Here is a 26236-nt window from a genome sequence, read left to right on the forward strand (position 1 = left end):
GGTGGACGTTAGCCGTCTCGTTTCACTCGTTTGGTTCAGGAAGCTGGAGCATCCCATTTGTGCGGCATGCTCAGCCCCTTCAGCCGGGCCGCCTCTTTGTGACCCCGTGGACTGCAGCCCGCCAGGCTCCTCTGTCCGTAGGGTTTTCCAGGCAAGAGTACTGGAGTAGGTTGCCATGCCCTCCTCCAGGGGATCTTCCTGACACAGCGTGTCTCCTGCACTGCAGGCAGATTCTTTACCACTGAGCCACTGCGGAAGCCCCTATCCTACTTAGCTGGGTGGAATTTCTCCCAAGGCAGCTGGAATTGATCGTCAGGAAAGGACTCTCAGGTGTGGAACAGAAAATAACAGAAAAATGTACATACACGCCAGGTGGTGAAAAAAAAAAGAACCATTCAAAATTTATTCTCCAACAGACACAGCATCAGCAGGTAAAAACTACAGGGTTTCTCCGTAGATCATACATTCACAAGGCATTGTTAAGCTTAACAAGTGAGAAAGCCTCTGGTCTATCTTCTGTAACAATATCCGCTTCACAGTGTAAACAGGTACTATATTATTGTGTTCACTTACAATTCCAGAAGGAAAGGCACAACTCGGCAAAACAAAACAAAAAAATTTGGGGGGGGGGAATCCTAAAGTCAGGTGCAATTACCAAGAGACAGACTTGAGAACAGCCACAATCCACTCTTACAAACAGAGGGGCTAAGACTTCTCCGCCCAGAAATGTGGGTCTTTCTCCTTGCTTGTTAAATCTTCAAGAGGAACGCTTCATCGTCTGCTTAATATCACATATACAAAAGGGGGAATTAAGAAGAAGGAAAAAAAAGAATCACAACAACACCTTGAACTTCCAGCTGCTGCCACCAATACATCAACTCTTAGGTTTACAATAGGGTCTAGGAACACTTCAGCGGTCATCCGATAGGAAAATAGAGACTATAGCTACAAAAATAACACATGAATGAGGTAGATAAATTAAAGCTTTCACATCCAGGACTCGCCTGTTCCAACTTGGTAGCCTTCATGCAATACTCAGAAGAAAACAAAAAAAATCTTCATCATTACTTGGCATAAGTCACAATCAAGGAAATGCTGGTACAAATTAGTATAAGAAGTTTTTAGTATATAATAAGAAAACATGCCCTTCCATGAGTTTGTTTCAAGAATGGACACCAAGCTCTTCAACAGAGCAGGCACTGGTGAGCTAAATTACATCACCTGAGATTCCCTGCTCAGGTGTTCACCTCTCCTGGTTTTAGGAAGGCGGCGGCATCTGGAAGGGTAGAGAGGACCTTGGCACTCGAGGCTCCAACTGAACTGTATTTAAATAAGCAGCAACACACACACTGACTCTCTAAGGACTAAAATCAGTCCACTTGAGGGCATCCTACTTAAGGTTCCAAGGTTGAAAAACACTTTGGAATTCTACAACCTTGGTTTTCAAAAAAAGAAAGTACATTCAGAAAAACAAAAGAAAAATGGGTGCAGGGTTGGGAGAATACAAAAACAGGTCCCGAAACAGACGACAGACCTTGTCCATTTACCCGCATACAGTCCCCGCAGAATTAAGTATACAGCTGCCCCCCACCCCCCGCCACTCCACCCCCCAGGCAGGTGAGACAGGTGTCTTCTCCATGGTGGTTCAATACCTTCCAACTTGAAAGAGGTGACCGTCTTTGGAAACAGTTACTCGAGGTTGTACAAAGGTTTTTATGTATATAGTTTGTTGCAAGTAACAAAACTACTTTGCAAGACCCGCTTTTTTCCAAACTTTAAAAAAATACTAGTATTTGTTTTAGTAAGAATTTTTTTTGTTTTTTTTTTCCTCTCTTTTCTTTTTTTGCAAAGCAGCATAGCAACATTGTGATTGTAAGACTTGCCTGAGGTTGTGGTCACAACTGTAAACATTATTTGCACATCAGGAAGCAAACTGGAGGAGATGGGGGCCTTAAAAAAGAGAGAGAACAAAAAAGATACAGTTCTCCAGAGAGGCCACTGCTGCACTGCTCTCAGAGGTGCGTCCTCCTGCGGCTTAGCTGACTGCGATCTTGTTTTCTTCCAGGAGGTGCGGGAACTGGTGCTTGGGGACATTGTCGGCCGTCCCTGGCTTCTCCACCTCGGCACCGACGACGGCAGACTGAGAGCCGTCGATCTTGGAGGCGGCCGTGTTACTCACCACGGAGCTGGCCCCCAGGGACACTGGGAGGGTGGGGATGCCCCCACTCTGAATTACGGAGATCTCGTTGGTCTTCATGGCCAGACCGCCGTTGAGCATGGTGGCGTACTGGTGCCACACGACGGGGTCCACGCTCACCGAAGGGGCCGTGATTTCCTTGGGAAACATCTCGGGGACCCTCTTGCCGTCCGTGCCTAGCAGAGCCACGGTGTTCTCAATGGCCAGCTTCCTGCCACGGCGCGCTGAGCTGTTGTTGGCCCCGTGCGTCATGTAATGGACCTGTGGGAAGAGGGACAGAAAGGTTTCCACCAAACAGAGGGTTTGACCTGTGGGCCAAAGTCAAGTCTGCCCACAGGTTTGGTCCACCTAAACTTCTAGTTTAAAATTAGATGTCGGAGAATTCCCTCGTGGTCCAGTGGTTATGGCTCCATGCTCCCACTGCAAGGGGCACAGGTTAAAACCCTGTATCAGGGAACTAGGATCTCACAAGCTACAGAGAGCAGCCAAGAGAAAAAAATGAGATTTCATACTAAAAAATCCAGATTATTCACTTGGGGAGAGAGAATAAAAAAACATACAATCAGACCACCTGGCAACAATGGACCCACATTCCTGCCTAGAGGCAAGCGAAGTGGGGGACACACACTCCAATGTTCCCCACCCCACTATTCACGGGCACTTCTGCCAACACCTACTAGGTAGCAGAGTGTTGTTTCGGGGGCTAGGGTTACCATGTGTTTAACACACAAACTACAGAGGTAAGAAATGGTATGGAACCTAAGGCATAGAGGCTGGGCACAGGGGAAATGGGAAAACACGTGAGACCAGTGTCGATACCCTGGTTATTACTGATTCTACGCACAAGTGCTAAGTTGATTCCGCCATGTCCAACTCCTTGCGACCAACCCCATGGACTGAAGCCCTCCAGGCTCCTCTGTCCATGGGATTCTCCAGGCAAGAATACTGGAGTGGGTTGCCATGCCCTCCTGCAAGGGATCTGCCTGACCCAGGGATCAAACCCACGTCTCTTGTATGTTTCCCGCATTGGCAGGTGGGTTCTTTACCACTAGCGCCACCTGAGAAGCCCGTTTATTCTACAGCTGAGCAAAATTAAAATTCTACCACTGGGAGAAATTAGCAAAGTGTGTGAGCATCTCTGTGCAACTTCCCCCTTTGTGGGAACTGACCCAAATAAAAAATTTGAGTTAAAAAAATTAACTTTTGAACAAAACAGACCCTGCCCTGATGGACCTGACATCCTAAATACACAGTGTCAACAGGAGCAATCGTCGCTGAGGAAAAAACAAGCCTGGCTGGGAAGGTTACGCAAGGCCACCAGGAATGAATGTTCTTTCACTTACGGTGGGAAGCAGGACAGGGACTCTTCTGAAGAGCAAAGATACTCGACTGCCTCCTGCTTCTTCAACCCAGCCTCCTTTCTGCAATTATTTTCCCAGTTTGGCTTTTGAGTTTTCAAATCCCTTTTTTATTGGTAGGCAGTCATCAAGTCTCAAAGCACAAGATAAACCCATAAAGGACTTATCAATTTTATATTACAAACACGACAATCACTGTTTCCAGATCTGCAGGATTTTATGAAGGCAACTAACATCCCAACTTCAGAGATGTTCTAATGTGAGAAACCTGTTTCTTTTTGTTTTTTTCACTGCACTGCACAGCTGGGAGGATCTTAGTTCCCCAACCTGCGCTTGAACCTGGGGTCCAGCAGTGGAAGCACGCAGTCCTATCCACTATTCCTTTTTCAAGAGCCAGTTTTGAGACCGCACGATGTAATATCCCACTTGGCCCTGATAGAAGGATTTATTATGGATGAATGTTGCTGCTTAACACTGAGCCCCCCATCCCTGCTGAAGCCGGAAGGAAACTCACCTTCAAGTTGCCTTTGGTGGTGAAAGCACGCCCACATATGTTGCACACGAAGGGCTTCTCGCCGGTGTGAGTCCGCTCGTGGATCTGAAGCGCGCTGGCTGATGAGAAGTTCTTCCCACACCTTGTGCAGCCATGCTGCTTGGCCTGTCGCCGGGGCTGAGCCGCTAGCAAAGGCGTCATACCTGGGGACATGGTCGCGGGACCCACAAACCCACCAGGAACTTCAACTTTGACATAGGTCGGCTGGGCTCGAATAAATGTCGATGGAACGCTGCTCCGACCTGCGCACAGGAAAAAAAAAAAAAAAAATTTTTATCATCGCATCATCACTCATTCTTCAAACCAAAAGAAAGGAGTTTTGACTACCACTGCCCCGCCTTTTGAGAGTCTGGAAACACCTTTCAGGAAATTCACACCTTGGAAGCAGCCTTTTTCTTACTTATTTAGCTACGACTAAATAAGTCGTAGCTAAATAAGACTAAATAAGAGAATAACGACTCCAAAAGTTAAAAGAATTTTCCTATTGCGTGAGCAAAATATTCGTTCGATTTCTCCAAAAGAGATGGACATGCCCGAACAGACTTTTTGGCCAACCCGGTATTTTGGCTTTTAAAAGGTATCGGCATCAGAAACACACCCAACGCAATTCCAAGTTCGATTCCCACATCAAGTTACCTTTAAAGTCTGCTCTGACACCATCTTTCCGATTCTACAATGGTGTTCCCCCATTCGACCATTAATGCCATCAACAGGCACCCCACAATTTAAAATAGGTTAGATTCTCTTTTCTCCCTCAAGAATTACTCATCTGTGACTCTTACATTAGAGAGTGGGACCTCTGAATCAAGGAACTATGAATTATCTCACTGGCATCCACTTCCTCAAAATACTCTTCTAGGAGAGCATTAACTTAAAAGAATTCCCATGTGGCCACCATGGGCCTCCAACACAAAGATCAAAACCAAGCAAAGTGTCCACGCCCAACCTGCAAGAACTGTCCTAAGTGAAAAGCATGTCAGGACTATGACAGAGGTAGTCACTAATTGCCCTATAGAGGGGCTAGTTCACTCTCCATCGGTCGGGGTGCCCCCGGGTTCCTTCCGGATGACCTCGAGCCCAGAATGGACCTAAGTGAAATCCAAAGCTCTATCACCTTCCATCTCAGCGCGGCTGCTCTCGGAGCCGTCCCCTTTGCCGTCGGCGTCCGGAGACTTGGACTTGACGCTCTCCGCCTGGCTATGGGCCGGCGAGACCGCCTGGAAGGACGTGCTCTCCAGAACGTCTGGGCTTCGGCTGGCGCACTCGGGGTCGCCCATCACCGAGGAGGCGTCGTCGTTGGTTAGGCCGTCACTCTCCGCGGACCCGTTTTCTCGGCTGCCCTGCCGCTGCAGGACGAGCGCGGCGAGCCCCGCCTTCACCGGGGCGTCCAGCGAAGCCGCCGTGGCCAGCCCCGGGGTAGGGGACACCGCGTGGATGCCGGTGAGGGGCCCGGGGACCCTCGAGGAGCTGCCGAGGGCCTCCTGGGGGCAGACTTCGTCTACGTCGATGGCTTCCACGACCCCGTCGTGAGGGGGCGCGCTGGGGCTGCTGTTCTCCCCGGCCGCCGAGGGCTCGGGGCCCGCGAACTCGCAGGGGCTCTCGGGCAGAGGCGTGTTGGGGATCTGGCCGCCCATGTGCATGCGGATGTGCTGCTGCAGCAGGACCGCGTTGGTGAACTTCTTCTGGCAGATCGGGCAGGAGTGCTGCGTCTTCACCGACGCGCTGGTGCGGTGCACCCCCAGGTGCGTCTTCAGATTGCCTTTGGTGGAGAAGGCGCGGCCGCAGACCCTGCAGGGGAAGGGCCTCTCCCCGGTGTGCGTGCGGTAGTGCATCTTGAGCGAGCTCTGGCAGCTGAGGACGCGGTGGCAGATCAGACACTCGTTGGGGTCGTTGGTGGCCTTGTCTATGTTCTCCACCAGCCGCTGCAGCTTCAGGGTCTCCGATCCCGGCTCGGGTGGCCCACCCCCTGGGAAGCCTCCGACCCTGGGGGAGGGATGGGTCGGCCCCACCCCGGACAGGATGGAGCCGTCCTCGCTCTCCGGAGACGGCCCGGGCTGCAGGTCGGCGGGCAACGGGCCCCCCGCGACGTCCTTGGGGTGAGGCCCCGAGGGGAGATTCTGAGCTAGCCCTAGGACACTGGGGGTCCCCGCCGCGAGCGCGGGTTTGCTGTCTAGGGAGAGCCCGGCTTCCTCGAGGGGGGCGGGGCCGGCCAGCGCGAAGGGAAGGCCGCTGCCCACCGCCGTCTTGTCGTGGAAGTCGGCAAACAGCTGGGGGTTTGCCTTCACCTGGGGATGCCGGTGGAAGTGCACCTTGAGGTTGCCCTTGGTGGTGAAGCGGTGGCCGCACACGGAGCATGCGAAGGGTCTCTCTCCGGTGTGGGAGCGGAGGTGGATCTGCAAGGAGCTATCAGTCCCAAAAACCTTGCTGCAGTACTTACACTTGTGCCGGCAGAGCGCCTCGTCCTTGAGTTTGACCTCCACCGGGGAGACACTCGGGGGCTTCCCCTTGCCTTTCCTGGACGGGTCTAAGGCCACCGCGGAGAAGGGGCTCTGGAAGAGCACAGAGCCCGGGGCCTGGGGGAGCAGCGCCCCGGGGAGGCGCGACAGGACACCGGGGAGCACCCGGGTGGCGTCCGGCTTCAGGGCGAAGGGCGGCAGCCCCGGGGAGGCGGAGCCGCCGGCGGAAGGGACGTTGGCGTGAGGTAGCTTGGCGGGCTTCAGGGCGTCCAGGGGCAGCCCGGCGCTCCCCGCCTTCTGGCTGAGCAGCGCCACGGCCGCCGACACCTGCTGCGACACGTGGCCCCCGAGCGTCTTCAGCGAGTCGGCCGCGTGGCCGGCGTGGAGGGCGTGCGAGGCCCACATGTTCACCTGCACCCGGATCTGCTCCGTGAGCTGGATCTGCTGCAGCTGCTGCTGCTGGAGGCACAGGATCTGCTCCAGGACCCAGGGCAGGCTGCCGGCGCCGGGCAGGGGCGCCGGGGGCGCGTCGGCGCTGCGCTGGTTCACCGCCACCTTGGTGCCGCGCAGCGCCTGAAGCGTGACGTTGGTGTTGGCCACCTTGCCTTTGGGTAAGTAGCTTATGTCCTGCGGCGCGGGCGGCAGGGCGGCCTCCGTTTTCAGGTACAGAACCGACTCCGCCCCCGGCTTCTCCCTCGCGTCCCCGGGGCCCCCGCCGCCGCCATCGTCCCGGTGGCCCTCCCTCCGGCCCGGGCTGGGCGGCTGCGGGCTGAGCACAGTCCCCGACAAGTCTTCGGACGACATCGGCCCCTCACTGTCCTTCAAGATGAGCACGGGGGGCGTTTTAGTGCAATTTTTCTTGTGGTCTAAGAACTCCGAGAAGCTGAAGAACTCGGCGCAGCATTTCTCGCAGACGTGGGTCTCCTCCCGCCGGGGCCGCTTTATTCCTGCTCCATCCCCATTCAGCTCATCGCTACCGCTGGTGTACTTCATTGGAGCACCTGCTTGAAAAGAGGGAAGGAGATGAGAACTCCACCCTAGGAAGGACCCGGGCGATTGGAGGGGAGGTGGGGGGACCACAACTCAGAACTCAGAGGTCTTCATGATCTGTGTCCTAACAAGAAGACCATGGCAGGGAATGAGGGTCTCAGTGAGCCAACCATTCATGTAGTGGAATCATAACCCCCCAAAGGTCCAGTCCTAACCCGTTCCCCTGTGCATGTGGTCTCCTGGGGGAGGACAGAGGGAAGGCTCTGTGCAGCTGTAATTAGGGTGAATCCCAAGCCCAATACCTGGTGTCTCTAAGGAGAAAAGGGACAGGAAAACTTCCCTGGTGGTCCAGTGGTTAAGAATCCACCTGCCAAGGCAGGGGACACAGGTTCAACCCCTGGTCCAGGAAGACTGACTGTACATGCCTCAAATCAATTAAAGCCCATGTGCCACCACCACTGAGCCCGTGGGCCTAGAGCCCATTCTCTGCAACCAGAAACCACCCCACAATGAAGCGCTTGCACCACAACTAGAGAAAGCAGGAGTGCAGCAAAAGAGACCCAGGGCAGTCAAAAATAAAACAGAAATTTTTCTAAAAAAGACATGAGACAGAATAAGGCCACGTGAGGCCAAGGCAGGAGTTACAAAGCTCTAAGCCAAGGATGCTGAACCCAACAGAAGGCAGTAAGGAGGCTGCGTGGTACACACTCCCCTTGGAGCCTCCAAGAGAAAAGGACCCTGCTGCTCTTTAGTCTCAGGGGTCCAGCCTCCAGAACAAAGTGCAAACAGACTTGTCTAGTGTGTGTTCATTCATTAAGTCACGTTCGACTCTTTGCAACCCCATGGCTGTAGCCCACCAGGCTCCTCGGTCTATGGAATTTTCCAGGTATGAATACTGGAGAGGGTTGCCATTTCCTTCTCCAGGAGATATTCCCGACCCAGGTCTCTTGCATCTCCTGCACTGGCCATCTAGTAATCTGTACCAACTTATTATTAAGGCAATGCTGGGAAACTCAATATAATTTATTAAAATAACCCCCACGGAGCTCTCTGCCCCACCTAAGAGCTGTCTTACAAAAGCAAATGGATTTCATGTCATCCATTAAAATGACACTGGAAGCCTGCTGTTCATCTCCACCCTGGGTCCATCAAAAGTAAAACTGCAATAAATCACTCCTTCAGACAATGTGGTAACTGTACCTTCCCACCAGAGATGCTGGAAGTTTAAAGGTGCCAAGAACTATGACAGTGGTACTAAATTCACCTAAAATATGGAGACCTAAGTAAGATGAAGCCGATATTCCGAGGAATGTTTTTTATGTGTGAGGAAAAAAAAAACACTGGAAAAAAAAAAAAGGAAAAACTGCATGTCCAAGAAAAAGACTTTACTGAGCTTCCTGATTATGGAAAACCTGTAGAAATGCCACAGCATGACATTAAAGGATTATTAAGCCATTAAACAAAGAAAGAAGCCCAAGAAAAGAGGGAAGGGATGGAATGGTGGGAATTTATTCCTCACCCTCCATTTGCAGCTTCTACTACTGTTACATTAAATCAAACCTTCATATTCTGGGCAGTTCTCTTCCTAAAAATGATTGGTCCCTGGGTTTCGTTTGCCAGTTGGGTCACATTTCCTTCAGAGTGACTGCCAGTCTGCATGCTGAAACAGCTATCGGGCAGCCATACTTTAGCCAGATGCCTGGGCCCCGGTGAGTGGAGACTCTAAATTACTTGACTGTTTTCATTTCCTGGCTGTTCTGTTGTATGTACACCCTGACCTGAGAAGTCACACAGGCACACCTCAGACCCCGCAACCCCAGGTGTGCTGAGCTAAATCACAGACCTTTGCATATGGATACAAAGATCCACCTAGGAAGAAGGGTATTTTTCACAGAAATGTTTATAGCCACAAAAAGGGGGGGGGGGGGGTATGGGATATAAATTTTAGTATACCCACAGTATGAAAACAATGTAGAATTTCCATACGTCCTGATTTGGAGACAGAAGTTAGGTGGAAGTAGGTTACAGAACAGTATGCAACAAGTGACAGTTTTTGTTTAAAACAAAAAACACCCATTTGAAATGTACAAATGAATGGGGAAATGGCCAGGATGTCAGGAAGTACTCATTTATTTTTTAAATAAAATAATCACTTTTTAAAAGAAAATGAACCTAATTTTGCCTCTTCTTGCGTGATTATGTTTCCCAACACCATGAGTTTTGACTGAAGAGTCAGTCAACAATTTGGGGGAGGGATTGATCTTGAAACAGTGTATTTCTCTTAAGAAAGATCTATACTTTCCAACAGACTTTCAAACACTGGTTCTTTTAAATTTCCACAGCATAACCTTAATAAATTGACTTGATCTTTCCTAATTTCAGACTAGGTAATAATCAGAAGTTTAGCAAGGTGTATGTGGGCTGGGGTGAGTCAAGGAAAAGAAAAGAAATTACAGTAATCTATCATTGACAGGTTTGATATGGTAGGTTTACCCCTCAGGATTTCTATTAAATGTGTACAATCACAACAGCTACATAAGGTAGATGCTTGGGTTAAGTAATGTGATTAATAAGTGTTTGTGAGTGCTGACTATGAGCGTGGCACCATCCTAGGATCAGGAGAAAGTACAGATACTGTAGGTGTTCAGTGAACATCAGTTTCTTCACCTTGTCTATTTCAGTGGCTTGGTTACCTGGGCAACTAGGGCTGCTGAAAATAAGACTTAATAACAGTCATTTAAAGTCTCACTCATTTTAACAATCCTTCTCACTTCCTACTGAAAGCAAGGCAGAGCTAGGGGTCTGATGATGCAAAGAGGAGCAGCCTGGCAGTCCCCTACGGTCCAGACTAGGACCTCGAGGTGCCCTGGGGTCCACGCTACATTCGTCCAGTCCTATTAAACACCAGCCCCATTTACAGATGAGAAAAACAGACTCCCAGATGTGACTTACCCAAGACAACACAATAAAAAATGTAGTCATAGATAACTGTTGAGCACTCACTATGTACAGGTGTAATTTATATGTTATTAACAACTAACAAAAGAGACTGACATTTAACAGAGGGGGAGACAGGACTGGACATTAACTTCCCCAAGGTAGTGAAGCTAAACAGCCAGGCATTGGACACAGATGCTCCCTCTGAACTCTTCATTCCTGCACTTCCTTCCTCTCCTAGTATGTTTCTTTTACTGAGATGGCAACTATCTTGCCTCTTGCAGAAACCCCTGGGGAGGACAGGAAAGCTTGAGGGGGCAGGTTGGGGGGGGGGGGGGAGGGAGGGTTAAGACACAATACACCCCAGCTATTTCCATGGCCTACAATAGGTAGGTGCCACCTCCCTTCCAACTCTACAACTGCTCTAAAGCAACCGCATTCCCAAGAGTCAAGTTAAAAGTATTCATCAGTTCCCAGAATCATGAAGCTGGTGTATCTACTGGTACATTTGTAATGGGGTGCTTGTGGAGGTGGGTTAAGTGGCATCATCTTTCTGGAAGTGCAACTCTGGCAATTATGTGTCAAGAACTTTCCAAGGGAAACTCAGGAGGTTTCTCTTGGGAAGGAAATAGACCAGCCAGGTAAATGCATAAATAGATACAACTTCTTCAGAGTACAGTCCACCATCATCATCCTTGTACCGCAATGCTTCCACCCATCAACTCCCTTGGTAGGAATTTACTTTCTGTGATTCCAGGGTCAGGTCTCAGCAATGGACAGTCCAAACAAAAACAGACACACTCTGGTCCACCAGCAAGGTTCTGATGAAATAAACCAGGGTACAGAAAAAAGATGACTACTTTGTAGCTCTTCACTCTATGTGCTTGCTCTAGGGGACAACCACCCAAGAGTGATTTCAAAAGGGGGGAAAAAGCGCAGAGAACAGGCTGTACAGATAATGTGCTCCCCCCTGCCATGTTTGGGAATAGATATAAGTATGTCCCTGGGAAACTTCTGAAATAAGAGATGCTGAGACTGGTCGCTGGCTTCTGGACAACGGGTCTGGGGTGGAAGACAAACTTCAAAATGTATACACTTTTGGCTTTTTTTTTTTTTTTTTTTAATTAGCATGTCACACCCCTTGTGTCAGCCACGCTACTTCTGGAAACCTCTAGCAAAGCCCATGCACAAATGCCCATTCTGCTTGTTACGCGCCAAAGCACAACTATGACCATCCCCCATACATTGCCGCAGAGCACGCACTGCAGACTCACACCTTAACTCATTTATCTTTGCAGCCGCATAGACAAGCATCTGTGCTTCCAGCGTGCAAGCGCAGAAACTGAGGCTCAAGAATAAATGACTCAAGGTGCCACACTGCTCACTAGAAAACACAAGAGCAGGAACTCGAGTCTTAAATGCATTTAAAAAGGCACTAAACTTAGTGGCCTCATTTTATTACTGTTTCTGTTAGAACACTTTCTTTTCTTCATTATACCCCTCTAGGAAAGCTTTTAAAGCATTTTTCCCCCTACTCTCCCCCCACCCAGTCCAAAACTCTAATACCACAAACATACTGTATATCTGTTTATGCACTATGATCCTTTGGAAGACCACAAACCACTGTAACACCCATAATTTTTTTTTTTTTTTTGGCCAGGATCCACAGCACAGAGGATCTTAGGAACCTGTGCCCGCTGCAGTGGAGCATGAAGTCTTAACCACTGGAACACCACGGAAATCCCAAATATACGTTTTTGTCTCCCTCTCCCCCCCAAAAAAAGTTTTCACCCCCATGCAGACAATATTCTTTCTATTATGAACATTGAGAACACACCTCAGCAGTATTTGCAGAGCCCGTGCGCCTATGTCATCAACAGAAAGCAGGTATTTTCCTACAATGTTAATGTGGTTGTGTTACTGGAAATTCTGGTTACCTGACTGACTGCTAGATCTTCTTTACTGTGTTCATAAAGACGCACATATTACTGTATCATGAATGTTTCCAATCATTTTTGCTCAGTGTATCTCAACGCGATTTATTTCCTTGGTATTTCTATGTATTTCGATAATTCTGTACGCGTTTCAGTAACTCTGTTGGGGGAGGGGAACTGTGGCACAAAAAAGGTTAAGCTCCCTGCCCCAGAAGGACCCAGCGGTTCCCAGGAGTGATTTACAACCTGAATACCAGCTTGCCGGCACTGTATACACAGGCTCGTCTTTCTGCAGCCTCCAAGCAATACTGGCAACATCCCACTCCAGTCTTCACACAGCAGGAGCTGTTTGCTGGTGCAGTGAAGTACTTCGACATCCAGACCACCATTGGCAAATACTGACAGCGTATTTGCCCAAGAGTAAGAGGACTCTGTTATGAACAATCGCTGGGTATGCTTAAGTTAACCCTTCCCAAAAGGAAAAAGCAAAGTTCAGAGGGATTACAGCAACTAGATCTACCATCCTTCCACCCCACCCCCCACTCCCGAATTTTAGGAATGTTATCTCTCAGCATCTAGTTATCCAATAAGTTGGAAGAATGCAGTAAACCCAGCAGGGGGCTTAGATTCAATCACTGCCAAATGGATAGAAAATACTCTTACTATTGTATAGCAAGAAAAGCTCATCTGCCAGAGGCCAATCAAATTCTGAAGCCTGTGAAAATGCTTGTATATCTTGAGACAAGCATTATGCCTGAAGCTTATCTTTTTTCCCTCCCATTCCTATATTAAAAGAACTACAACTGGTAGATTATCTAAAGTACTTAATATCTCCTACCCCACTCCCACCAGCAGGATAACTGCTTACCAAAAAACAAAAGGAAATTGAGATGTCCTTAAGTACTGAACCACTTCAAAAAAAAGTGCTTAAAATTAAACCAGTTTAATTTTGGATCTGCATTCAGCAATCTGAGAAATGCCTTTAACTCAATTTGTAGGTGGCAAATTAGAGCTGTAATTAAGTTTCCATTTAATAAAGATACAAAAAAAAAAAAAAAAAATGTTCCAAACGGTCTTGGATCAAAACTCAAGTTTGCTGAAAAGGAAGAAGTAAAAGAATCAAAGTTTTTTGTGCTAATGTGTGCAAGCTCTGCTGTTTATGCTAGATACGTCCCATTTTGCCTCAACTGGAGCTCATCTTTTATTTATTTATTTATTTAAGTTCTACCAGTTTATTGCTACCCACCCATATCCCTCCACCCTCGTGCACACATGCTTGGTCCTGTAACCCCATGGACTGCAGCCCGCCAGGCTCCTCTGTCCATGGACTTTTCCAGGCAAGAATACTGGAGTGGGTTGCCATTTCCTTCTCCATGGAGCTCATCTTTTAAAAGCAAGTTGTAAACTTCATGCAGGCAGTTTTTGCTATCTCCTTCCCCAGAACCCCTTAGAACAGAACCTGACATGGACTCGAAATTTGGGGGGGGGAAATGGATAGCAATGGAGAGATGCAGTTCTTATCTGGATTTAGAGGCTTTGAAAGATGGTTTAGATGCTTTTTTAAGCAATCAAAAGCACACAGGTGATGGATGATGAAAAGGGATATCTAAAACTCTTCCCATCATTCTTTCCAAGGCAGTAAAGCCTGGAGCACCAAATGCAAACTCTGTTTAATTTCCAAATTGCTTCCCGGACCCCTTGTTCTAAAGCCTACAACGGCCCAGCTCCTCCATCTGAAAGAATACTGATAGAAAATCCCATCCCATAACCAACCCCTCTAAAACCACAATAAACACAACTTCTTGGATTTAGAGCAAGGCTCAAATCAAACAGGACAAGGAAACTCTGGGCAAGCCATTGCAACCAGGAGCTGTAGTTTAAACTAAGCAAAAACGAAAATCAAAGGTAATGTACGTGAGGTCTCCAGCCTGGTGTGCGCTACCGATAAAACTGCAGAATTATCCCAGTTTGGCAGTTAAGCTGTCTTGACACAATTTTTTTTAATTGTTATTTTGAATAAAATTAATTACCGATCACATTTCCAGCACACAGTGAGCCTTCTATAGTTGAAACTATCTAAATAGGGTGTTTCATCTTCCTAGTACTAAGAACCCAGAAGCTCAGAAATCAAAGCTTACAGCTGAAAGTCTTACAACCAGATTGGAATGCACACCTCACTCTTACACCTTACAAAAAAACTTCATTTCATCTGAAAAGAGGAAGCATTAACTCTATCCCTCCCTCCCAAGATGGCTCCCTAACATGAGGAAGGCTGAAGGAGCTTGAAGATCACTAGGACTTGTGCAACTTCTTTTTAACGGAACAAAGAGGTGTGGGCAAGCTGTAGCCTTGTCTTTGGGAAAGCCAGATGCAAACACAGAAAGTCGGCCTGCAACATTCATTGAGGCCACTGTCACCAAGATTTCCCTTTCCCTCGATTAAAACAGAAACTCCTAAGTGTCCCCTTCTGACTCCTTACCGCCGATGTAGGTCATTGCAGTTTAGAAACTGGGGCTAGGAGGTTATTTGAAATTGGGGAATCTTAATCGTTGATGGTTGTAATCCAGTTTAGCACAAAGGGCATTTGAACCTCTTTTGAAAAAAATGCTAATTTTCCTGTACATGGCCCGAGTCCCTTGACCACCTGCAGATTTTTTGGATCTAACTGATGGCCAAACTTCATTTTCCTCCCTCACAAAGTGCATTTCTTTTTTAAGTGGTCTCAAATCGGCTGTGCACAATAAGATCAGTCTAAACTGGATTTTTTAATCACAGGCATACACACAAACAGGGGCTCAAACACAAAATGTGTCCATTAAAATGGGCTGCTTGGGAATGTACTGCTACCACCTCCTGTTTCACGGAGAAAACTGGGGGCTCTGCAAACCCACACTAGGATCGAAGGACTCTTTCCAAGAATTCTAAACACCTGGCAACGAAAATTCAGCACCGCCAGGGAGAGCACACGGAACTGACTGGAGTCCCAGGAGCGCCCGGCCCAGAGCCCTTCGCCCCCCGGCCCCAGCGCGTCCCGCCCATCAGGTGGGAGCCGGTACCTGCGAGGGGACCCGTCTCTCAGCCGAGCGCGAGGCTCCCGGCTGGGCCTCCAGGGGGCGCCCGCGCGCAGCTCAGCGGCCACCGCAGCCCCTCGATCAATAGCGACTCCCCCTCCCCGATTGCGGAGGGAGCGCACGGCCAGGCTCGCGATCCTGACCAGCTCGGGTTAACGGGTGGCCGCCTCCAGCCAGCGTTCATTTAGGAACGTCCCCTCGCCCCCGTCACCAGCTCCCCCTAAGGTGCCAAACCCCACCACAAGCCCCGCTAGGAGTACGCCCACCCAAAACGCAGCGGGTAGGGGGAAGGGGAGGTCAGAGCAGGACCAGGGGAGGGGTCAGAGCCAGGAGCTCGCCCCTCCTTCTCGGAGGAAACGGGCGGGCGGCGGGTTAACCCTTTTGTTCCAGGTGGGCCAGGCAGCGAAGCCTCTCCGTCCTTCCCCCCCGCCCCCCTCCCAAGGCACAAAGAGAGGCCGACCTCCGGTGCGTGCTGCCCGGACCATCGGACGCCCCCAGACCTCAGAGCCGCCCCCTTTGGTCAAGCCGATCTCCTTACCTTGCCCTGGAAAAAGATTATTTGGGGGCGGGGGCGGGGGGGGGTGGTGAATAGGGATTTACATTATCTTATGGATTGAGAAAATGTATTCCATTCCCTCCCGAAATAAAGGGTACGGTAACCAAAAAGTGGCGACGGCTCTTCCCTCGTTGTAGTGAATTGGAGCGACTGGGGTTGCCGCGCGCACCCCATCACCCGCTGGGAAATTAGAAAGCAGGCGGCGAGGGCAGCGAAGCCTCCAACAAGGCCCGAGAGGAGACCGAAGACGCCCCCTCCCCCCACGCGTACGCGAGAAACTTATCAGGCGACAATTTGGCGGGCCAGGGCGGAGGGGAGATAGTGGGGAAGCGACTCGCTCCTAAAGCCCCCGAGGTTAAATGATTAGGGAGAGAGGAGTCCGTTCGGCCGCTCCCGACTGGGCTGGGGGTCCCGAACTCCTCCCGACCCCGGAGACGCGCGGCGCGGAAGCGCGGGCCGGGGCAGCCCCCGGGAGCTCGCCCTGGACGCGACCGCCCAGCCCTGGCGCGACCTCTCCGCTCCGGCCCCCGGGGCGCGCTCTGCGGAAAGCGGGGCGCGCCAGAAGAGCCACGCGCAGCGCTAGGCGGGTGCACCCCAGCGGGGCTGCAGCGCGCGACCCCCGCGCCCCGGGGCCCGCACCCCTCCCGCCGCCCGCGGTTATTTTTAGGAAGCCGGAAATCAAAGATGGCTGGAGGTCAGGCCCCGAAAGGTTAGGGCGAAGATCGGCAGGCGGCGTAGCCCCGGGAGAAAAGAGGGAAACCAAAAAAAGAAACTCTTGAAGCAGAAAAGAAGGCGATCGTGTGCCCCTTGTCCTCCACCTCTTCCGGCCCTGAGCCCCCTCCGCAGCGCGGGTGGCCCGCACCCCGGCTCCTGCGGGGTGGGGAGAGGTCGCGCCCCCTCCTCCTCGCGGCACGGGAGGGGCGCGTGCAACGGATCGGCCTCCCCCGGGGGGTCTCGCCAGGGTGCGCCCCTTCCCCCGCCGCCCAGAAAAGCCCCGACGGGTGAAGGAGTAGAGTGGGGACCCCCGGCGTCTTTTCTTTTAAAAGCGGCGCCAGGGAGGGAGGAGGGGAGCCCAAGTTACAAGTGGGGGGGGTTACTAGTGCGGGAGTGCAGCCAATTAAGAGAGGGGCAGGGACGCGGAGAAGGGGACCTCTCGGGGGTGAGGGGCAGGCAGAGGCTGGGGTCAACCCTACACCGAGCGCGAGACCTGGGGGAGAAACTTCCACGAGAGCGGAGAAGCGAGGAAAAGTGTAAAATTAACGAGAGCGGGGGTGGGGGTGGGGAGCCAGGCTGCCGGTTCGCCCCTGGAACTAAGCCCCCGGATCCGAGTTCCCGAAGCTGCGGAGGGAGCCGCGGCCTCGCCAAAGCCCGCGCCTCCGAGGGGCGGGCGGGCGTCTGGGAAGCTGCCCGCCCGGGGCGTGCGCCCCCCGGCCCCACTCACCCGGCGCCCCCGCCGCCGGCGCCGCTGGGGCCGCATCTGCAGACTCGGGGGCCGGCTGCTGCGGCTGCCGCTCGCCCTGATCCTCCTCCGAGTTGATGTGCTGGGGCTTCGCCTGCTTGCGCCTCGACATGGTGCGAGCATCGGGGCGCCTGGAGAGCCGCGGTTATTTGCCCACTCCGCCACAAATTCCTGGAGTTGGGAAATTTACCCCCCTTCGGCCGGAACGCGCATGTCCCAGTAATTATTATTATCAATAATGCATTGCGATTTATCATGAGCCCTGACAGCTGATTGGCCTGGGTCCAAGACCTCAGAGATCATTTAAATAAGCCCTCATTGATCAGGGAGGGGCGAGGCATTCTGGGCTTTGTAGTCCGGCCCTACAAGCGACAAAGGCGTGTTCATCGGGGGAGAGCAACTAATTAGCATTCGGGCTCAGATTGGCTGGGTGCTGGGCGAAATCCGAGGGGGGACCATCCTCGCTTCAGCTATCTGAGTTCTGGGAGAGAAAGGGAAAAATAATTGTGTACTTACTAAAAACTAGGAGTTTCCCTAACAGTTTTGGAACAAGCGTATTTGGTAGTGTGCTCCAAAAATTACTTTGGTAAGGTTGATAACCGCGCAAGCTGGGGAGGAAGGTCTTTCCAGTGAAATATTTTGTCTCAATTTTTACCTCTAACAAAAAAATAAACAAACAAAAAACCCTGAGATTTGACCCTTGTCCCCTCCCATCTCCTTTTTCATTGAAATGTTTAAATTGAGTTTTGAGATATCCGAAGAATGGCGGTATATTCAACCTTCCCCCCTCCTCTCAACACTTAAAGTGGCCTTCAAATTTCCCAAATTTCAGAGTAGCCCCTCGCCATGACTTATTTCCTTTAAATGCTAAATAATAACCTCCAGGATTCATATCCACAAAGTCTGGTTTTCAGTCACAGTGCAGATCTTGATTTAAAAAAAAAAAAAAACCAAAACTTAAAAATGACTGGATACTAAATATAGACGAAATAGATTAAAAACAAGTATAATCAGAGATAATATCAAAACATGGAGAGGTTGTGTTTTTTCCCTCCACAAGCCATAAATGTCTGCTAACATCTTATAACTGAGACAATCCTCTTACCTCTCCCATGATTGAGCAACGGGCATTGTCAGAGAAACTGGGTGTTGCCAAGCTAACCATTATTGGAATTTTTTTTGCTATACCAACTTTACTATCGAAAAGATGTATATAGTTCAAAGTGATTGCCTCACCCTGACATGGAGACGCCTGAAATCTTCTAAAATTGTGTGTGTGTGTATACACATTCCTATAGTAAATTAACATGTATTTTATTCCATTAACTCCCTTGCATGATATCAATACTCAATGTTGAGTAAATGATGAAATATTCAGCCTTCTAAGTCTTTGACTCAGCGATTCTCTGATTCCTCTCTGCCTGTGTCTTAATTTAGCACTGACTCCATTGTAGGGAACTATGCAATTATAAACCCTTCTTCCACATTTGTGCATTGCATTTTCTTGATTAGTTATTCGTCAGGTTCCCAGCTTGTAAGCTCATCGGGAATGCAAGCAAAATAGAATGCTAAGCTGATAAATATGTTCACCTGGTTGTTTGGACAACCCAAGGCAGAAAATAAATCAGCTTGATCATCTTTTTGATATTCATGGTCATCAATAAAAACTTACTGAAGGAAGTAAGGTTAACCTCCAGTTTTTGAGTCTTTGTTTGAATACTTGGAATTGTTTTAAGTTCCCTCAACCAGAAAAGATAGAATTACAGTCAACAGCCCAAGTTGGAAATGTAAGAATTTGGTTTCATAATACATGGAAGCTGTTTAGCATTCTCATACTGAGTAAAAAAGCCAATTAACGCCTGCCTGGCTGACTAATCTGCTATATTCCCAACACCTTTTCTGTGTAAGGTAGGCGATGTAAGTTACCAATGTAAATGCGTGTGCACAGAGGCTTACAGCTCGTGAAATATTAGTGGTTTAAGGAAAAGTTCATTTCACATATAGGTGAATATTGAAAAGAAAGACCCAGTACACTTTTCAAATCTACCTCCAACTGATGAGCTGCAGCCAGGAGCTAGAAACCAGAGGCAAAGTAAGACCTTAGAACAAAGCGGAGCGGGGTGAGTGGTGCAGAAGGCTAGTCTCTAAGCCAAGGTAATTTTTTGATTATTTAATATTCCTTATAAACAACCAAAAGACCTGCACGTGTGATGAGAGTCAGGGAAGAGGGAAAAAAAAAAAAAAAAAGATCACTGTACAGGGCTAAACTTTGTAATGCCTTTTGTTAGATGACTGGGTTTATGTACAATCAGGTTCTTCTCCCTGTTTGCCCCAGACAGAAATTGTCGGGAAATTGACTTCTTTTATACCTTTCAACAAGCAGTCAATGAACACTGAGGCTTTATTGTGTCTAAGGGTATTTGGGATACATAATCCCATTTTTATCGTCATTAAAATCCTTTTTTATGGAGAAGGAAATGGCAACCCACTCCATTATTCTTGCCTAGAAAAGTCCATGGACAGAGGAGCCTGGCATGCTGCAGTTCTTGGGGTTACTTGACTGAGCATGTGTGCCCGAGGGTCGAGGGAGATGGGTTGGTAGCAATAAAGTGGTAGAACTAAAAAAATAAATAAAAGTAAAATCCTTTTTTATTCCCATTTCATCCAATGCCTCCTGGGTACTAACAGTTGCATGATGAAGGTATAAATTCAGGAATTTTCCAGTTAAAGCTGTCTGTGGAACTCAAACCTTCCAAGTTCACAGAATCCTACCACTGCTGTGTTCTGCAAGGAACTTTCTCCCCTCCTATTCTTTGCCTCTCTTCACCTGCCCATTTCTACTAAGCCCCCAGTCTCAGCTCGCAATTTTCTTCCTAAAACCGGTTTGTTCTCACCCAAATTAGAGCAGTCTTGCATATTACTGTAGATCTTTTAGAAGCCAGTTCTTTCCTTTTATAGCATAGTCCAAAGCGTATAATTGTAGATTGAATGGTGTGTGCGTTCATGATTGCTTTTGCACAGTGCAGGCTCCACAAGGGCAGACACCTCCACCCCTGTGTCTCTAGCACAACCATCGTAACAGAACACGGGAGTCACAGTCACTGACTTTGGAGAAGGATTTGGGGGGACTGAATATAAAAAGGGTATTAAAAGCCAATTGCCATTGATGGAGAAGCTGATGCTGAAGTTTAAACTCCAATACTTTGGCCACCTGATGCGAAGAACTGACTCATTTGAAAAGACCCTGATGCTGGGAAAGATTGAAGGTGGGAGGAGAGGGGGATGACAGAGGATGAGATGATTGGATGGCATCACGGACTCAATGGACATGAGTTTGAGCAAGCTCTGGGAGTTGATGATGGACAGGGAGGCCTGGTGTGCTGCAGTCCATGGGGTCATAAAGAGTCAGACAGGACTGAGTGACTGAAATTAACTGAACTGACCATTGATGGAAATGTACAATGTGCAACTATCATGGTTTCTTAAAAAAATCAAAATAGAATTACCATAGGATCCAGCATTTCCACTTTTGGGTATGTGAAAGAACTGAAAGCTGGGACATCAACAGATTGTTCCCGCATATTCATAGTAGCATCATTCACAGGCATTAAAAGGTGGACAGAACCCAACAGCCCATCAGCAAGTAAACGGCTGAACAGACCGTGGTGTCTACATACAATGAAATATCATTCACCCTTAGAAATGAAAGAAATTCTGACTTGCTACGGCCTGGATGAACCTTTAAGATATTACGCCAAGGGAAATAAACCAGTCCCGAAAGGACAAATAACGATTCCAGTTCTATGAGGTATCTAGAGAAGTCACATTCATGGAGACAGAAAGTAGAGGGGTGATCACCAGGGGCTGGGTGGAGAGGGAAATGGGGAGTTATTGTTTAAAGGGTATGGAGTTTCAGTTTTGTAAGATGCAGAGAGTGCTGGAGACCGCACAATAATATAAATGTTCTACTTACCACTGAAGAGTTCACTTAAAGATGGTTAAATGGTAAAAATTTTATGGTATGTATATTTTACCACAACTGGAAAAAAAAAGGCAATTACAAACTGATGGCTGCCCAACCATATATATTTATTAAAAATCACTGAAGTGTACGCTTATAATGGGTGGATTTTATGATATGTACAGCATGTCTAAATGAAGCTGTTGTTAAAAAGGTGATTAGGTATTTATGTTACGTTGAATGCTCAGTGATGTCTGACTCTTTACGATCCCATGGGCTGTAGCCCTTCAGGCTCCTTGGTCCATGGGATTTCCCAAGCAAGAGTACTGGAGTGGGTTGCCACGTCCTCCTCCAGGAGATCTCGCTGACCCAGGGATGGAACCCATGTCTCCTGCCTTGTAGGCAGATTCTTTACCACTGAGCCATCTGGACTTCCGTTTAGATATTTGGTTGAAATATAACTGAAAGAGCCGTAATTACCTGCGTGCTTTCTTCCTGCATGAGACTCCCAGCATCTTAGTCTGGAAAAGACAGAAATGGCAAAGCTGGTGTTCATAAATCACAGTCTGCCACTGTGAAAGGATTGCCCCCTTGGGCCCCTAATTATTTGTACCAGGAAACAGCTAAGCGGACCAGTGTGGTAACTACTGCTGCTTTAATTTGGGAAATCTAAGGTTTGCATTCAGGAAGTAAAAAGAGTGGATTTTTTCTCAACATGGACCAACCTCTTGGAGGCTATGGACTCATCGATTTGATATCTGCCTACCTCAAATAGAAGGTTTTGTATGTCAGGAAGCAGCCGTTCAAATCTAGAGATTTAGAAGTTGAGCAAAAATTGCTTCAGAATTCATCTTTGTCATTCACTGGGAGTGCTTTATTATGGGGCCGACTGTCCACTCTTCTGAGCATCCTGACCCAGAACTCTTTTATTGAGATGATTTATATTTGCAAAATCTGGCTAATTGCAATAATCACCACTTAAATGACGATATTCTCCCAATTCCTGTTTTAATGTCTCTCTGCTTGTTAACATTTTATCAATCCCAAATTGGTATTGAACAATTTCTAGCTCCAATTAGTCTTCCCTTTTAATACATCCTCTAATATATTGAAGCCCATAACTGCATACTCAAAGGAGAAAAAAAGAAAAGTACAGCTACTCCAGCAAATTCATTAAAGCAGGAATGAATTGTCCGAAACAGGAATTTCTCCCAGTTCCTTCAGTTGAAGAGGAGATGAACTAGGAATGAGAAAGTTGAGGCTACTGGGATGTTTTGGTCCCTCAGTCCCTTGACGGGCCCTCTGTGGCCCATGCCTACAGGTCTGGAGGGCAGAGTCTGGGGCACTTATATGCTCTAGAGAAGGTTGATCAGGCCTGACCCTGCTGCTAAACCCAAGGCAGTGGTTCTCAGTCGGGGGCGATGCGACCTCCCCTACCGCCTGGGGACACACGGCGATGAAAAAGCGCTACTGCTCCATAGGAGATAGAGGCCGCAACACAGTAGGCTGAGGCGGGGAGAGAGTGCTAATACCCCACAACAACCCGGGACAGCCGCCCACCTACAACCAAGAGCTATGTGTCAGTAATGCCAAGCTGAGAATCCAGGTCTATAGGTAATATGATTTTCAGGGCCATATTCAGTTTCAGTTCAGTTGCTCAGTTGTGTCCGACTCTTTGCGACCCCATGGACTGCAACACACCAGCCTCCCTGTCCATCACCAACTCCCAGAGTCCACCCAAACCCATGTCTACTGAGTCGGTGATGCCATCCAACCATCTCACCCTCTGTCGTCCCCTTCTCCTCCTGCCCTCAATCTTTCCCAGCATCAGGGTCTTTTCAAATAAGTCAGCTCTTCGCATCAGTACTTTCAGCTTAAACATCAGTCCTTCCAATGAACACCCAGGACTGATCTCCTTTAGGATGGACGGGTTGGCCATATTGCTGCTGCTGCTGCTGCTAAGTCGCTTCGGTCATGTCCAACTCTGTGTGACCCCATAGATGGCAGCCCACCAGGCTCCCCCAATCCCTGGGATTCTCCAGGCAAGAGTACTGGAGTGTGTTGCCATTTCCTTCTCCACTTCATGAAACTGAAGTAGCGCAGTCGTGTCTGACTCTTAGCAACCCGATGGACTGCAGCCTACCAGGCTCCTCTGTACATGGGATTTTCCAGGCAAGAGTACTGGAGTGGGTTGCCATTGCCTTCTCCTTATTAGCATCTATCTAATCCTTTTTTAAAAATAATAATAATAATAATGTTTATTTAAATTTATTGAAAATAAAATAATAATTCCTAATAAAAGTGAAAGTGTTAGTCACTCAGTCCTGTCTGACTCTTTGCGACCCCAAGGACTGTAGCCCGCCAGGCTCCTCTTTCCATGGGATTCTCCAGGCAAGAATATACTGGAGTAGCTTGCCCTGCCCTCCTCCTTCAGGGGATCTTCCCAACCCAAGGATCAAACCTGGATTTCCTGCATTGCAGGCAGGTTCTTTGCCATCTGAGCCACCAGGGAAGCCCTTTCTAATAAAACAAGGTACTAAATCGCAATCACAGTAAATCCTCTTATCTTCTATAGAGAACCAACTAGCCAACTAGTTACCAGTGGGAAGAGGGAAGCGAGGACAATAGAGAGGTAGGAATTAAGACGCATAAGCTATTATGTACAAATAAGATATAAGGACATATTGTACAACACAGGGAATATAGCCAATATCATATAACTATAAAAGGAGTATAACCTTTAAATATTGTGAATCACTGTACTGTACACCTCTAACTTGTGTAATATTGCACATCAACCATTGTTGTTGTTCAGTCACCAAGTCCTGTCTGATGCTTCGTGACCCCATGGGCTGCAGCACGGCAGGCTTCTCTGTCCTTCCCTATCTCCCTGAGTTGCTCACACTCATGTCCATTGAGTCGGTGATGCCGTCCAGCCATCTCAGCCTCTGTTGTCCCCTTCTCCTCCTGCCCTCAGTCTTTCCCAGCATCAGGGTCTTTTCCAGTGAGTAGGCTCTTTGCAGCAGGTGGCCAAAGGATTGGAGCTTCAGCTTCAGCATCCAGTCCTTCCAATGAACATTCAGGGCTGGTTTCCTTTAGGATGGACTGGTTGGATCTCCTTGCAGCCCAAGGGACTCTCAAGAGTCTTCTCCAACAGCACAGTTCAAAAGCATCAATTCTTTGGCACTCAGTCTTCATGGTCCAGCTTTCACATCCATACATGACTTCTGAAAACACCATAGCTGTGACGATGTGGACCTTTGTCGGCAAAGTGCTATCTCTGCTTTTTAATACACTGACTAGGTTTGTCATAGCTTTCCTTCCAAGGAGCCAGTGTCTTTTAATTTCATGGCTGCAGTCACCATCTGCAGTCACTGTCTGCAGTGATTTTGAAGTCCAAGAAAAGAAAATTTGTCATTGTTTCCACTTTTTCCCCTTCTATTTGTTATGAAGTGATGGGACTGGATGTCATGATCTTCATTTTTTGAATGTTGAGTTTTAAGCCTATACCTCAACTAAAACAGAATCCTCAGCTTCTCCAATACTTTGGCCACCTGATGTGAAGAACTGACTCATTTGAAAAGACCCTGATGCTGGGAAAGATTGAAGGTGGGAGGAGAAGGGACGACAGAGGATGAGATGGTTGGATGGCATCACCGACTCAATGGACATAAGTCTGAGCAAACTCCAGGTGTTGGTGATGGACAGGGAGGCCTGGCGTGCTGCAGTCCATGGGGTTACAAAGAGTCAAACACAACTGAGTGACTGAACTGAACTGAAGTGACCATTGATGGAAATGTACCATGTGCAACTGTCATGGAAAATAGTATGATGGTTTCTTGAAAAAATCAAAATAGAATTACCATAGGATCTAGCATGTCCTCTTTTGGCTATATAGCTGAAAGAGTCGGATACGACTGAACACCCACGCATCCTGTCTTTTCTCTCAGATTGTACAGGGAACCTTGTTAACCCCCCCAATTGAATCAAACCCATGCATCCCCACCTTTTCTCTCAGGTTGTACAGGCTTATATTCCCTCATTCCCTCATTGGGATGATTTGAGTAATTTTTCTGCTGCTTCTACAGATGAGAGAAAGATAATGTTTGAGTGAATTTTCTTCTGATCTTTCTTTCATGAATATCATAACTTTTACAGAGTTGAGATCTATTTGAAAATACATTTTGGGGGAAAAAAAAGAAAGGAAAAAAAACATTTTGCAGTTCTATTTTACTTTTACGGGATAGTATATCAGCCTTTTCTACCTTGCTAACAACAAATCTTTGTTTTATCATGTAATTTTTTCACTCTGGATGAAACTTTAATCCACTTAACCAATCTCTGTTATATATTGAGTTGTCTTTATTATAGAGAATATGAGAGTGAACATCCTGTTGATTTGGCTCTGTGCAAATTTGGGCTTTCTTTTCTTAAGACCACACATCCTGAGTTTTTCTGCAATAAGTGTTGGTGCTTCTCAAATTCACAACCCATCAAAAGCTTCTGAAAATACTCTCTTATTCCTTTGTGGGTTCTTGTGCAAGACATGAGCCTGGGTAACATGAGTGGTCAAGCTAAAAGGGTAAAACCATAAACATGCTTATCGGGACATTCAGATATTTCGTAACTGGACAGGAGAAATGTATAGATTTTCAAAAGCAAGTTGAAGGTTCAATTGATTGAACAATTTTTCTGCTAAAAAGCGCTTCACACTGCATTTCCTTTGCTAGCAGTTCTGATTCATTCTTTAAACATTTCTGTATT

At 48.1% G+C, this 26236-nt stretch overlaps 1 protein-coding gene across 2 annotated transcripts; it reads right to left on the reverse strand.

The window, feature by feature from the left end:
• Window positions 1–431: 431 nt before the first annotated feature.
• Window positions 432–17623, reverse strand: SALL4 (spalt like transcription factor 4). Of its 2 annotated transcripts, none has more exons than XM_065919826.1 (4): window positions 17494–17623; window positions 6546–7565; window positions 4070–4350; window positions 432–2458 (listed from the first exon to the last, which is right to left on the reverse strand). In XM_065919826.1, the coding sequence occupies exons 1-4, from the start codon at window positions 17621–17623 to the stop codon at window positions 2036–2038; spliced, it is 1854 nt and encodes a 617-aa protein (XP_065775898.1). In that variant the 3' UTR covers window positions 432–2035. The 2 variants fall into 2 exon arrangements, with proteins under 2 accessions (XP_065775898.1, XP_065775897.1); XM_065919825.1 differs by having other exon boundaries at window positions 5223–7565.
• Between the last annotated feature and the right edge of the window lie 8613 nt (window positions 17624–26236).

This window comes from Muntiacus reevesi, chromosome 2 (assembly GCF_963930625.1).
Source record: "Muntiacus reevesi chromosome 2, mMunRee1.1, whole genome shotgun sequence".
NCBI classification, from domain to species: domain Eukaryota; kingdom Metazoa; phylum Chordata; class Mammalia; order Artiodactyla; family Cervidae; genus Muntiacus; species Muntiacus reevesi.

Excerpts from the sequence above, each read along its gene's own strand:
- SALL4 (XM_065919825.1), bottom strand. The coding sequence starts at position 17,623 with ATGTCGAGGCGCAAGCAGGCGAAGCCCCAGCACATCAACTCGGAGGAG. Across the intron at positions 4,351-5,222 it reads CAGCCGCGCTGAGATGGAAG|GTCGGAGCAGCGTTCCATCG; the intron begins GTGATAGAGCTT and ends TCCTGTGCGCAG. Across the intron at positions 2,459-4,069 it reads CCACCAAAGGCAACTTGAAG|GTCCATTACATGACGCACGG; the intron begins GTGAGTTTCCTT and ends CTCTTCCCACAG.